The following is a 15226-nucleotide window of genomic DNA, read 5'->3' as shown; positions in this document are numbered from 1 at the left end:
ACACTTGAACGAATAACGTTTTAGTACTTTGGTGCCCTTTCAATTTGGGTAGAAAATATATTTGGCCATTACGTTTATTTAGGACAAAGCGACACTATAACTAAAATTTATCTAATATTTAAAAAAATATTAATTTGTATATTACTTAAAAAAAAAATTGATATCGTTTTTTTTATAAATCTATTCGATTACAAAAAAGTAAAACTGGTCTTTGAATAGATATAGATTAACAGTAGAATCATGGTTACCATGCCATATATTATAGTATTAACACTCCAAATGAAGATATATATAAAGTGAACATATTGAGGTATGACGTTATCACAAATCGTTAATCATCATCTGGTACTAATACGAAGTACGCGGACACGTCAACTGAAGCAAATACGCCAAGTTATCATTCCTATTTATCTAATATCTTGACATAGAAACATGTTAAAAGACTGAGATGCATCTCGCAAGTCTTAAGGATGCGATCAAAGGCAGAGTCAATTCATAAGCTTACATGTCAAAGTGACGGAGCTTGAAGCTTCTTTTATTAACTAATAACTCCTCGCCTTTGCGTGTAAAAGTTTAAAAAGACTTCAATGAAACGAAAAAGGATTTATATTTTCAATTTTCATTTAAGAATAAAATGTAATCCTGTTATTCTTATTTCAAATATCGAATTTCGGTCTCATAATTCTCATTGAATTGAAAAAACAGAAACATTTATATTTATTAATAAGTCACAAAGTTAAACGAATAAAATGTTGTACCTATATAGATGTAGAATACAAGTCTTTTCAGTTTTATATAAATTATAACTAAATGATATAGAGTAAGATAGGCAAAATGACTTAATTAGTGATTTTTTAAAGCACATTAAAGTGTTCTAAAGTTTCACACTTAATTGACGGTAAAAGTTTTTGGAGTATTATGATGTTTTTTACATTTTCAACGCATTAAACCAATTTTTGAAGTTTTTTTTTTTTAAATCTGTAATTAGTTTAAATTCATTTACAATTGTATGCAAAGTATCTAGATTGCGTGAACTGACATGAATATAATGATATAATTTTTTTCCGAATTATAAAAATAATTCTCACCATGCGTAGTACAAAAATTATATTAAATATAATAGTCATAACTCAACGAAAATATTTAACCCATAACTACAGTTACATAAACAAATAATAATTATTAAATGTATGTGATTTATTAATTAATAAAAGGGTTACTATTAACCTTCAAATCTGTTATCTTTTTAATCTACTTTTCGAAGGGATGGTACTTTTCTATTTAAATATTTAAAATATGTTATAAAATGCTTGTAGAAGCTAATTTAATTTAGTCAGTACATATTTGGATTCTCCTCTTATAAGAGTTAGTCCAGCGCGTCATATTGCTCGATCGAATATGATGACATATGCGTAGCGTTATGTCTTTGGGTAAAAACGTTAAAATAAAATTGCAAACATTCTTCGAGTTGTTAGTGACAAAAACAGTCACGTAACCTGCGTTTCCGATGTCTACAAACTTACGCGCTCGACATAATGTAACTAACATTCCTTACATAGTACTAGTAGAAACATGAGGTCATCGATCTTACAACCTCGACACATTCGCATTGAACAGTGTTGCCCACACTTTCCTTGTTAGTAAACATGTATTTTAAACGTAACGACGGTTGAATTGCCTAGCTAGTTCTACATATTGTGTATAATTGTATGATCAAAATACATACGTTTAAAAAACACCTATTATATAATTTATTTTAATATATGTTAAATTAAGTATTATATTGTAAGCCCGTGATCGAAAAATCGAGACGCATATACATATATGGTGTAGATCTAAATAGCTTTGTCGTGTTTGGCTTTAGCTGGCACCGACTCAAAAATTTAGGTAGTAATTTAGGCTGTTTCCAGACTAAGTAATAAATATTAATAAGTGCAATAAAAAATATTCTTGTCTTAGATTTTCGCGATTATTACACATTGAAATAAAACTAGTTTTTTAACGGATTTAATCGCGTATATTAATTATTTTTAACATCCCGACGTTTCGAGCACTTTGCAGTGTTTGTGGTCACGGGCAGACTGCAAAGACACGAACACTGCAAAGTGCTCGAAACGTCGGGATGTTAAAAATAATTAATATACGCGATTAAATCCGTTAAAAAACTAGTTTTATTTCAAAAATATTCTTTTTAAATTTATTCTTAGTTATAGTTAGTTTATAGCTGAACGCGCTTTTATACTAAGTACACGTGACATTACTGAATCTTAAAAATAATTTTATTTTTAAACTTCACGTAACTACCTACATAGACAGAAATGTTGCATTCAGATTAGAAGTTGAAATAATTCAACATTTGTTAGAAATAATATGAAATATTATTTTATTTTGCTTATAATATGTATGATTCGTTGTATATTTTTTATATTAAGATAAAAAATATTAGTAATATATTCCATTTGAATAGAGACAAATTTCTCATTACATATACATATGTATGCATAATAGATGTATAATTGAACCTCATAAGCCTAGAACTGCGTCCCCGAGCCCTCTCGTACGCATTAGGGTGGCGAGTTGGGGATGATCCCTACAACAAAAGATGTTAGGAGCGCATATCGATTTACCACCCCAACTGTTAAACTTTCCTAATGAACGAATAGCATTCGGACGCGATGGTTATTTAAAATTAAAACATTATATGTGTGAATAAAATAAAAAATGTGTAGACAAGATTTTTCTGATTTGATGATATTATTTATTATATTATACACAAACATTTGAGAAATAAGCATTAACAACATTAACATTATCTGTGTCGTTAAAATTAATAGATTTGATATAAAAAATACACAAATTCTGAATATATAACCAATGTATATTATATTATATAATAAAAGTAGAGATAAAAGTAGAATAAGTTATTTCATAATTTTTAGTTTTTCAGTTTAGGAGAAAGAACTACAGAGGCTAACTCTCAGATAAATTTGGATATATTTAGTAACAATAAACACTTTATTACAAAAATACAGTTGTGATTCTTTCGCCGGTTTATGTTTCAATTCCCACATCTCAGGTATTTGTTTCAGAACTGGTGGTAGATTTTATTTATTTAGTGAAAAAAAATGTTTATTTTTATGCCTTATTAATTAAAGTTTTTACAGCAAACAAAAGATTTAAATGAATGAATTGCCAAAGTTAAAAATAGCTGCGGAATTTTGTAATAGAAACGAACACCATACCCCAGGGAGGATTTATTGACTTTGTGCAGTCGGAAATTTGGCGTTATAAGCTTATCCTTACTTGTCGTTTTTATACAATGATTATCACTGATTGTTGTAAAATATATTGTGACTCAACTGTAAGTAGCTTGAGCTCCAAAGTTATCAGTAAAAACAACCCATAATATTTATATAACATCGAATTGATCTTTGAACTGTCTCGGTTACACTATATATATGTTAAAACGAATATAAAAAGGTCAAACACTTTTAGAACCAGTGCAAAACAATAATCAACAATGAGGTGCTATTATCCAATTGCCAAGGTCGATTCGGATGGATCTAATAGGAGCCGTGGGTAGTCACGGTCATTATATATAAAGCTGTTTAAGTTAAAACAAGCAGTAACAATGGCATCGTTGACAATTGTAGTAGTGTTCGCGGCTCTCGCTATGTGTGCTGCGGCGCCGAGTGACCGTGAGTCGATAAAACTTATTACCCAGTTTATGACCATTTGAACCACAACTACCCTGTTATATGACTGTGTATTAAAACTAAAATATTAAAAAATATATTCACTACATTTCTTATGAAATTTTCTTTTCATTACATCGGAAGTTGCCTGGAAGAGATTCTTTATTGTGTCTTAGTCTGAGGTCAAATATTAATAACAAGAAAATATTCCACTCATTTTCTTTCAAAATTTGTTTTCTACCTATAATTGGTACAGAACATTAAAGTCTTCGGTTTTAAGCTACGGTAACACAATCTATTTCTTAAAATATTATATTTAGTTGAAATATATATGATGAAGTACATGATTAGTTTGAATTATTTTTAATAGATCACATTGTGCTTTAAGAATTAATAAATAAAATAACTTTAGCGTGTTATTTTTGAAGAGGAGAGGTAAAGTTTTAAGTTTTATAGTTTAAGCTACTTTACTTTGCGTTGGAAGTTTAACGTAAACTATAATATCATTAAAATTCGTTTAAAACTGTATTATTATTATCCACTAATTAACAGGATAATTAACTTGTGGCTTCTATATTCTTGAAATTGATTACGAATAAAATTATAAAGAAATGTCTCAAATATATATATATAGCTGAACAGTATGTGTGTAAGTATATCGCATATTATTTAAAAGAATGATTCCTGATTGACGAGAGTAAAAATTACTTTGGTTACGTATAGAATAAAATTCGATCTTGAAATATTACTTTTGTCGCAACAAAATATATCTTTCTGACTGATTTCAGTCACGGCCAATCTTCTCATAGGAGATAACCAACTTTGCTGGGGATATTATAATGCACAAGTTATCGCAAATACTAGTGAATATCTAGAGACTATCGGAGAAAGTTCAGGCGCCAGACGAAAGGTTTTTCGCTCTTTCAAGCCACGGTATCGTAAATACGGAACCACTACAAGCTTTTGAGATTTTCAGACAAACTACAGGTACAAGGGACATAACTTCTTAGATCCCAATGTTGTTGGCGAATTGGCGATGTAAGGAATGATTAACAGCACCAATTTCTATGGGTGGTAGTGACCATTTCCCATCACGTGGTCCATTTGCCAACCAATTTCAGAGCATTTAAAGAGGGTACTGAATTTAATCTCGATTGCAACAATATACAAAACGACAAAACGTAGGTGTATAATGTATATAGAGTATGATTGCTTCATCCGATTTTGACAGATAACAATCAACAACGCCGTTAATGCTGCTTGCATTCTTGCCTCCATTCCAAACGGTCATGATTTATATAGTGCTTATTTTTAATTTAGATTGATATGTATTCAAGTGATCAATGTAAATAATTCTTATGTAAAATAAATATTAAGCAACGCATAAAACAAGTTTCATTTATACTTATTTTATTCTAATGATTTAAGTGTTCTAGATTATACCTATGTATTTTAAATACTGTATATCATTTGTTATGTATCATAGTAATTAAAATATAAGTCTAAGATATAATGTCGTATATAAATCAATTTTGGAACTTGTATATATTGTCAATTAAATTGCTTATAGTATAGTTAAATTGAAGTCATTGCAATCGTGCAGCGATTCAAGAATTTCATCAATTCAGAAGCTTCCGGATTATGTGAAGCCAATGATAGTAATCTATATACTTTGCATATATATGTTCATACGTATCAAATGTATTATGTATGTATATATACAGATGTATGTATTAGAACCATAACGCGTTTAGAAATTTAATATTTGACTAGTATTTTGTAATATTATATATATTATATTAAGAGTTTGAAAAATATGTAAAGAATTAAATAAATTATTATTTGACAACGTTAGAAGTTAAACATGTTTATACAAAATGGACGCCTGGATACTATATAAGTGAAGAGCCATTGATGCAAGTAGTTCCTTTAGTCAATATTTGTTGAGAACCCCTTACCGACTGGTCGAAGCTCCTGCATATTTGATACGGAACCGGTTGCGATCTCATTCCCGAGATACTATGATAAAAATTTGTAATTGCTAAGACCGGTCGAAGTGGTTCATTGAAAATTATGATGTGTAACGTTCGTTGCTATTGGGATCAGTAAGAATATAATCGAAAGTCGGGTTCGGAATAATGAATTTATTGACGACATATCTTACAATAACTAATTATTACAAGTTGTAGTTGATATTCGACCGTAATTGATTGCTATTAATAAGCAATATTAATTCTAAATATAAAAAAGGAAATAAAGATATAATCATTGGCAGTATGAACTTAAACAACATTAATTTTAAATTATTTTATTTAATAAATTTTAGCTGTCCGCACTACATAAACTGTAACAGTGCCAAATTTCACTTAAATATTACGTAAAACCTGAGAATGCTTAGTTATTATACTTACTACTATATAAGGACTTGATCTTAACTCAGAAATAAAACGATATTTATTAGGTTTTCTTGTATAAATTTATAAGAATTATAAATAATGTTTTAATCGATGCACAATGAAAAATATATCTATTTGAGAGTCAATTTTCCCGCCATGACAAGTATCTGTCAGTTCATGTTGACAGATTAAAAAGATAATAATATAACGACTGATATAGTCGTCTGTAATATACAGATAATAATAATGAATATTATATTTAATATAAGTATCACATTCAATAGAGTCTCACTACGAACTATAATCGCCACCGAAAAAATTCGTTGTAGTAATAACTTAGTGTATTAAAATACGATGTTGTTACTATTAAATGGTAATTTAAAGTTGTAAGTTATTTATGAGAAAAGATTAAATTGTTGATATATAATATTCATGGATTAGAAAATTTATGTCAAATTATGTCTTGTAGTTTCGTTGCAAGGAAATAACTCTGCTGCATACTCGTAGAGACAACGATGGTTCAGTGGATATAGCACATTGAAATTCACCTATGGTAGTAGGTTCAATTTCGTGGGATATCTACATTAGTACAAAAGGCAAAGGTATTGGTCAACAATCAGAATAGTTTTTGAGATATTCCGGATAAGTCGATACAAATTGGCTTATTTGTTTATTCGTAGTGAAACAGCGTGTTAAGGATAGTTACTTTATTTCTTATTTCGTATAATATAAAGTAAAAACCATATTACGGAACTTACATTTGTTAATACATACGCTGTGCTTCTAAAACTTTGATGTGTAAAGCTAAGTCTCTCAAACTTTACGGACTCATTATTTATTCAGCTCGGAGACGTTTTACACCTACAACCGAGATAAATAAAAGAGGGAAATTCGTTTTGTGTGATAACATAAACTTTAAAAAGAAAATATTCTTATTATGGTCCTTTTATTGTATCTACACATTATTTATTTCCTAATCTTCGAATCTTATCGAATTTATCTACTTTTGTTGATTATATTAAGGAGCACGTATGTTAAAATTTAGTTATTTATTTTTAATCAAATCAAAACCACTCTGGCAAATATATTTTATAATAGTCCCTCTTTTTGGCATAACATTGTGATAAGAAATATACAACACTGATAGAAACATTTAAATCTAAATGACATAATATACCACTATTTTTACTAAAAAATACTTAAAAAAATAACAATACATTCATTCCCTGCACTTCGCCTGGCCACACGATAAAGCTATCGACATTTCCGCCGTAAACACCACAATCCTGTTCCGTGTAAAGGGATACGCTAGCCTCGGGACACATCCCAACAAAGTCAAAATATTTTAAGCTAATTTAAACCTTATCATCAAAACCATAAGAATCATATATAAAAAGTAAATTTAAGTAGATTCAACTCGATATAAATTGCCCCCTATTGGACCTCAATGTTTTACGAGGCAAAAACTCCACGGAGTTTTGTCCATGCGACCTTTTTAATGGAAGTTTTATTTGTGATAAACTTACGAATGAAAATATTTGAATATCATATCTTTTTATACCAGATGCTTGTTGAAGTCCAGTAGTTGTGTAGTTGAAGCATTCGGAAGCTGCAGCTTTATGAGTAGTTATAGGGTTCCGTAACTCAGAATGAAATTAAAACGAAAAAAAATTCAACAGAATGACTTTGTTTTCCATCTGTGGACAAAAGCACTTGTACCTACAATCTAAAAAAATGAGTGAGAGATGAACTTAAGAGAGTGAATAGGAACAAAAGTTATCCTCAATGTCGAACTACATTAAAAGAGATTTAAAGTTAGAAGCAATTTTAACAATCCTATCATTCATCAATATTATTATACAAACCTAAGGAGTTTGTTAGTTTATTATGTTTCCTTAAACGGTTTAATCTAGGGAATTATCAGTCTGAATTACAAAAAAAAACTTTTTTGCGTTAGATTGGGCAAAATTATCAGGAAAGATTATAACTTCACACTACGATGTGAGTTGGGTAGTAACGTTTAAAACCGAATCATCACATCAGTTAGTGTGTTCTACTAAAACCAATGTTAAAACTTATCAGTGCTATGCGCCTGCGAGAAATTATTTTATGTATATAGTCTGTAAGGAACATATATATTTACAGATTCAGTCGTTAACTTTACCAAGCTTGTGTTAGAACCATAAAATTTTTTCCTCTTCATTCAAGGTTTTATTATTATTATTATGTTAAGATATTATTTATTATTTTTGTTCTGCTTTTAGTTATAAGTGGAAACTTTGGTATATGAGCTAATTTTTTGTTTTAATTTTTAAGAATGAACTGTTTATTTTCCAAAAAAATAAAAAAGTTATAGGCTTACAAAATCAGAGCAATCGCGTTGGCCCATTAGTTTTACAAATACTCTTTTGAAATGAAACATCTATTGGCTTGTTTTGGGGGTAAAACCGACTCATATGCCGTGACGGCAAACAGCATGTTCCTCTCCGCCGCCACATTCTACTCCCTAATGTTTTCATGGCGCGTTTACTATTTATACTTCCTTGACATATCTCTAGATGGTATAATACAAAGTAGCTTTCCGCCGTCTGTACGCTTAGATCTTGTAAACTTCGCAACGGATTTTAATGCAGTTTTCAGTCATAAACAGAGTGATTCACGAGGAAGTTTTATATGTACATTATAGTTAAGAAAGCCGAGAATGTCATCTTTCAATTTTATATGTTTTTACAATATAAAAGTTGTATGTATATATGTACCCTTATAGCATCCGCGTGAAGCCGGGACTGGTAGCTAGTTATTATAATAAAAAGAAATTATATTTATTTAAAAACCAAATTACATGGTTTTACTTATTTATCGTTTGTCCTTGATAATAAATCTGACGTCCCGTGATCGCCATTTTTATTTGTATACACATTTGAGTAAATTATACAAACTACGATTTAATTATTCCTCTGCGATAGTCCGCCGTTTTACATGTTTCGAATGTTCTACACGGTATTGTTATGCAAATACTCCCGGAACAAGCACCGTCCTTCCTCTATATAATTATTGTAAACACAGAAACTAGGACACGAAATAAACTCATTAAAACCAGACATATGCATGGTTTCGCGACATGCATTCATGTATTCATATCATTTTTTTATGCTTGCGGATCTCTACAAACGTGTTGTTCGTGCCTTTAGTTCTATTATTTACATTGCGTTCAGCAGTTTAATATCCTTGGATGTTTTAATTTCCAGATATACAAGTATGGCACAATCGAAATATTCGGGATTACAATTTTAATTAAGACGTGTCTTAAAATTCATTGGAAGGTTGTATCATAGGTTGGAGTTTATTTTTATTTGATAAATGAAAAGGTCAATTTAAAAACAAACTTGTTTATATGCGAAGTCATTAAATTTCTTGTTCATTTAATGTTTAAAAAAAAGCTGTGCTTATTGGATTCTTTAACATATTTTTTATTCGATTAACCTATTAGTAATTATACCTAAGATTTGTGTGTGTGTGTGTGAGAGAGAGAGAAGGAAAGCGAGAGTAAAAGAGAAGGAGATAATCGAACCCTCGATGCTGCATTTAATGTCCAGCTATATGGTAACAAAACGAAATATAATCTAATAAATTATTAGGATAACTGAGTCATGTATAAAAATCTCATAGTTTCATTTGTAGTTTAAAATAAAAAATAATAATGATTCTTCATTCTTTAAAAAATGGTAAAACAGGGCTAGCGTGTTATTAATAATGGGTTTCAACGAAATCTCCGCCCTTAAATTAAAGTTAAGGCTAGTTTTTTGTAGGCGCCCGTCGTAATTTACTGTGAACCCAACTCAATAGCTGTGCTCACTACACTGGATGAGCCAGGTATTTTGAGACAGCTAAAAAAAGATAATAGCTTTTTTTCTATCTATAAATGTATGTCTTAAGAAATATATTATTTTGTAGAATTTTAACGCAATGGCTTGATTTATTAAGTCTTTGGTAATAATAAAAAGGGATTAGGTATTATTTCAATGTTCTAAACAGTAGAAAATAAACTTCATAAATATATGTGCAATTATATGTTATAATATGAATTTCATTTTTTCTATCTCTATACTGTTGACCGTTGGGGAGATATCTGTCTGGAGCCAACGCTGGGTTAACAGTTCATGGTTACCATAAAAATGCATTGTCATCAGAACTGAACTAGTATGTAAAATGTCAGATTTATAGGACAAGGGAAGCTGGTTTAAAAACTTAATAATAAAATATTAATTTAAATTTAAGCCTTTACTAATATTGAATTTGTAATAATGATTCTAAATGTTTACAATTATAACGTTAATAATTGATTTCGATTAAAATTTAAAAGATTTCAGACAAAACATACTAATTTGAAACGAAGTAAACTTTGAATTCAGTACAATAGCGAAACCCGAAACAAAATGAGATTGCGAAGGACAAGTTCGGAGGAACTTTTCGATGTAATCTATTCAAAATTCATAAAGGGATCCCACCGCCTCTCGTTAACACTAATTAAGGATGCTAGGCACCTCTTAGTACCCAACCACGTCAAAGCGCTAGGAGGTGATCGCTAAATTAACAAGATTACGTCTTTGAGATAATTCAGTACTTTACCGGGCATTGCTTGAATATTTGCTTTGAACCTTGTACTACTTGAACTTGATTGATTCATACTTGAAGTTCGACATTACGCTATCTCAACGATTACAATATTGGTACAACATTAATCAATTAATCTTAAATATTCGCTATAATATATGTAAAAATAGATTTGATAAAAAATCACATGTTTTGGGACAGTACTTTTCAATTTACAAATAAAATTAGGGATACTAAAAAATAATTGAAGGTATTTCCTATATTAAACATGGAGCACGCTTTTTAATCATAAAATAAGATCTAAGACGTGCTACAATTCATACTGTTTCAATAATCAGAAGGTAAAATACATACCTAAAATACATACCTAAAATACATACCTAAAATATTATGGAAGAACAGCAATTTTAATAAAACTCTCCATGTAATCGATTAAACTTTTTTTCCAAATTACGAATCAGTGTCAGCTTTAGCGTGTTTCGTTTATTCCAAAAAATCTTTATATTATTTTAAAACATAATTAAATATTTTATACTTACTAATAAAATCCGTATGAAGTATTAAACTATAAGATTATAATCTAACTTTAGTTTCAAATACCAATTTGTTACATATGTTACAGCAAATGCGGCATTTAACCAAATCCCGGCTTGGGTACATTTCCAAATCCGTATTATACGGAGAGCCTAGGTTTCAAAGGAAATTAGTAGGGTCTGCCACGGAAGGGCGGCTCCGAAGGATGGACAAAATGTTTCGAATAATATTAAAGCTTTACAAACCGAATAATCGGGATATTTAATATATTACCAAATTACTTTGGAGCTTCGCTTTTAACCGCATACTTTAAAACAAAAAACAGTGATGTTTTATTATAATAATAAAATTAAACAGTTTAAAAGAAATATTAACAAGAGTGTTCGGTGTTAAATGTTTCGTATTTTATACCGATTTATTTTAATGACACAAATTTTAATATACTACTTAGAAAAAATTAAGTTATGATTTTTTGTAAATTTTTTTCTTGGCGGCTAGAGGGACATCTCAAATATATACGCACTGCACAAACACAGGTGCACTCATCATTTCCTTACTCTCATATTTCGACCCAGTAATCCGACACGATCGAAATAGTTCAGATACAGGAACAACTGATTTCCGAGGCGTGAAAAAGTCACATTTCTTGACAGAATCAGTATTTGTTACCTAACTCGGATAGCCTTATATGCTAACTACTAAAGCAAAAAAAATATTATATGAGAGTTCCGTATTAATCGGATTGGAAATTTTTAAAACAAACGAACAAAGGTTATCCTCTTTATAATCGTATTGTAGTATTTATTAATATAATAAATATTAAAATTAATTACAAATACCAACGACCAATTTATAATATTCTATAGTTATAAATTGCGTAAATTTTAATCCCTTTATCGGACAGCCCCATTCTGCCCTTTGTCCTGGTCCAAACAAGAATCATACAGGATTAGGGACCGAGTGAGCTCGCGCTATGGAGATTTAAACGTTCTATATCAGGATTAGGGTAATGCGTGAAATGTGTTAATTCATCTAAAATTATTATAGACCGGGAAAAGGAAACAATTTTTATTGACGGATTTGCTAAAGTGAAATCTAGGCCGAGTAAGTTATTTTTAATTGAATTAAAAAATATTTTATGGAATCTTGAGCATCGTTTTCATATGTTACGTTTTTAAATTAAATAGTTTTCACGTTAGTCACACATACTGAGATACGCAATACCCTTTTTTATTGCATAAGAGTACCTAATTAATATTGATTTACGTGAGTAACAAAAATAGTAGCTATTACAATTTCATTAAGAACGTTACTAACAGTTCATTTTTGTCTTATTCTTACTGTTAACAAGAAGTATATTAGTTTACGAATTAAATTATATACATATATGTAACTTAGTAGTAAGCGTTTGTGTACGCCCGTCTGGCTTCTACCCATTCAACATGTATTCCAGCGCCAAGCAGTAAAACTTAGTATTGTTGTGTTTCAGTTTGAAGGATGAATGAGTTAGTGTAACTACAAGCATAAGGGACATAAAAGTTCCTAAGATTGGTGGGCCATTCTTTATCGAAGAAATGGTTTAAATTTCATACGTGGCCAATATCTACTGGCAGTGGTGACCACGTACCATCAAGTGGCCATTTGCCTGTTTGCCTACCTAAGCCCATATTCAGTTACTCACGTCATGACGTTCAGATGTTAAAGTTTAAGATTTCTTCTAACGATAATTCTAGTAAAAACTTTTTTTAATTATTTAACAACGTCATAGACAGTCTAACAGAGGGGTTACGATTATCCGAGCGGAACTGGAGAACCCTCGTTTAACCTGATGAGGGTGGGGGTTAGAAGCAGCTGCTCTTGCACTGACTGTTTGTAATAACACGAGATTTTTAATAAATATGAGGCTTTATTTTCTAACATAATCTTTAAGTATAAGTAGTATACCTACATACATATAAAATAAGCAAAATTACAAACAGGAATCCGACAAACTCATAAGAGAACATATTAAGCACCCTAAAGAAACCTGGGTTTTTTTTTGGTACTTTTGTAATGAAATTATGAAACCACTGTTAATATTGTTATTCAACTTAACTATCACAGAAATAGAATTCCCCGTCCTCCTAGACCTTAATAACTCACCGGTACTCAGATTCCACTTTTACTTATAGAGAAAATGGGGAATAATATATCGAAAAGATTAATAGCTAATATTTTATACGGAACAGAGGATCGCTGTCCTTGGTTAAAATCACAACAGCGCGACCCATCGAAATATGAGTGAACCCGTGGTCTCGCATCACACATTAGCTGTATCAAATAAGTGCATGCAATTACACAAGGGACATTAATACAGCGGAGGCTAAAATGATCGATATACAAAGGGAATACTAGCTATATTTGCGTTTTCGTTATTCAATGGACGAAACGTTCTACACGAAGTCATGGCTGCAATTAACGCGGTGGATGTGTTGTTTGGTCGTTACTGTGTCTATACGGCTCATCCGCACTTTGTAAATACTATAACATATAGCTGTCCCTTTCTTTCAATATTGTATCTATGTGTAGAAAAGAGACAAATGACAAATAAGAGCAACAAATTCGAACAGAAATTTATTTCTAAAAATATAAAAGGAATGTGTATTTACTCGTAAGTAGAATTTGAAATACGAACGCCGAATATTATTTATATTTGTTTAATTTGCACTCTGTAAGAGAACATTAAATTCACGTTTGTAACGTCAATCGGGTAAATTTAAAGCGGGTGAAATTGAAATGTAGTAAAATTGAAATATAGTAATATTTAAATATAGTAATATACAAGCACGCTCTGCATTTTTGATATAAGCTTTACGGATATTGGCATAGTCGATTTTTTTCATTAAAGCAATACAAAAAAGTATCCTCATTTTTTAATATAGATTGCAAGTACTTTTGATTCATCTATATATAATATTAAAATATATTAAAAAAAAAAATTGAACTTTATCTGAATAATGACGAATCTATCATACTTGGAACATGCGTTAGCATTTTGCATAAAAACAATTGAATTAAAGATGCACACAAACAATTCAATACCTACATAGATATACAATTACGTAACAAAATAAATACACATGCAAATACGTTCGTTCAGTGGAACATTTCTGCAATATAAACGTTTTATTTTCGACAAACCCTCGGTATTTTTAACCAAATTTCCATTGGCTGGATATTTTTTTAATCTGTGACCAGCACATCTCTATATAAAGTTCGTTAGCATTAACATAAAAGTTTATTGCGTTTGTGCGTGAGAACTTGTGTGAACACGAAACTAGCGATGTTTAATAATAATATTTCAAAAGGTTATTAGAAAAGAATCGTTAATCGGCGTTACGGGACCAAAATCCTCTCAATTATCTTATTTCAAATCTTTTATCAACTTTATGGTGAAAATTTATTGCTTGTTTAATAAAGATACCTAATAATAAAAAACAAAACAAACATATATGTGTTAGAATTAAAAGGATCTAAGAGACAATGTATTTTATAGATGACACTGATTTTTTTTTAGAAAAAAGGTTTATCCCTTGAGTTATAATCTCTTAACTTATTAATCCATACTATTATTATAAAGAGATGAAAGGGCAATGTCCATTTTTGGCCTAGCGTGAACAAGCTGCTATCAAAAAAACAAGTTTATGAAAAAAATAATATTAATTTTTAGCTAGCCATTCTATTGTTGTTTGAGTGTACATTTGTATTTTATTGAAAAAATATTTTTAAAGTATCTTCATTGATTTGCTTTATTGATCCACGTTTTGTGTTACCAGCGAGATCAAGTAACGATTGCGTCAAATCGAATCATCTCGCAGTAATTAATACAACTATAAGTATTTAATACAAAAAAAAAATTAAAAATATTTGTTTTAATTAGTTTCGTCATTTAAAACGTTTTATAAACTGAAATATGAAGAATGTTAAACGTAATCATATCTGTTTTCG

The 15226-nt window shown here is 30.0% G+C and overlaps 2 protein-coding genes across 2 annotated transcripts in view; one reads left to right on the top strand and one right to left on the bottom strand.

Annotated features, from left to right (window-relative positions):
* LOC125063878 (protocadherin-like wing polarity protein stan) overlaps positions 1-15226 on the bottom strand; it is a 166508-nt gene that overhangs the window by 126848 nt on the left and 24434 nt on the right. The window lies entirely within an intron of this gene.
* The window catches only part of LOC125063905 (calcyphosin-like protein), a 54259-nt gene continuing 42663 nt past the window's right edge, over positions 3631-15226 (top strand). Inside the window, exon 1 of the mRNA XM_047670597.1 lies at positions 3631-3698. Within this exon, the coding sequence (XP_047526553.1) occupies positions 3632-3698 (67 nt within the window). The 5' untranslated portion in view covers position 3631. The remainder of the gene's footprint in view (positions 3699-15226) is intronic.

The sequence above is a fragment of the Vanessa atalanta genome, chromosome 5 (genome assembly GCF_905147765.1).
Source record: "Vanessa atalanta chromosome 5, ilVanAtal1.2, whole genome shotgun sequence".
In the NCBI taxonomy this organism is placed as follows: Eukaryota; Metazoa; Arthropoda; class Insecta; order Lepidoptera; family Nymphalidae; genus Vanessa; species Vanessa atalanta.
This window is presented reverse-complemented; position numbering and strand designations above follow the sequence as displayed.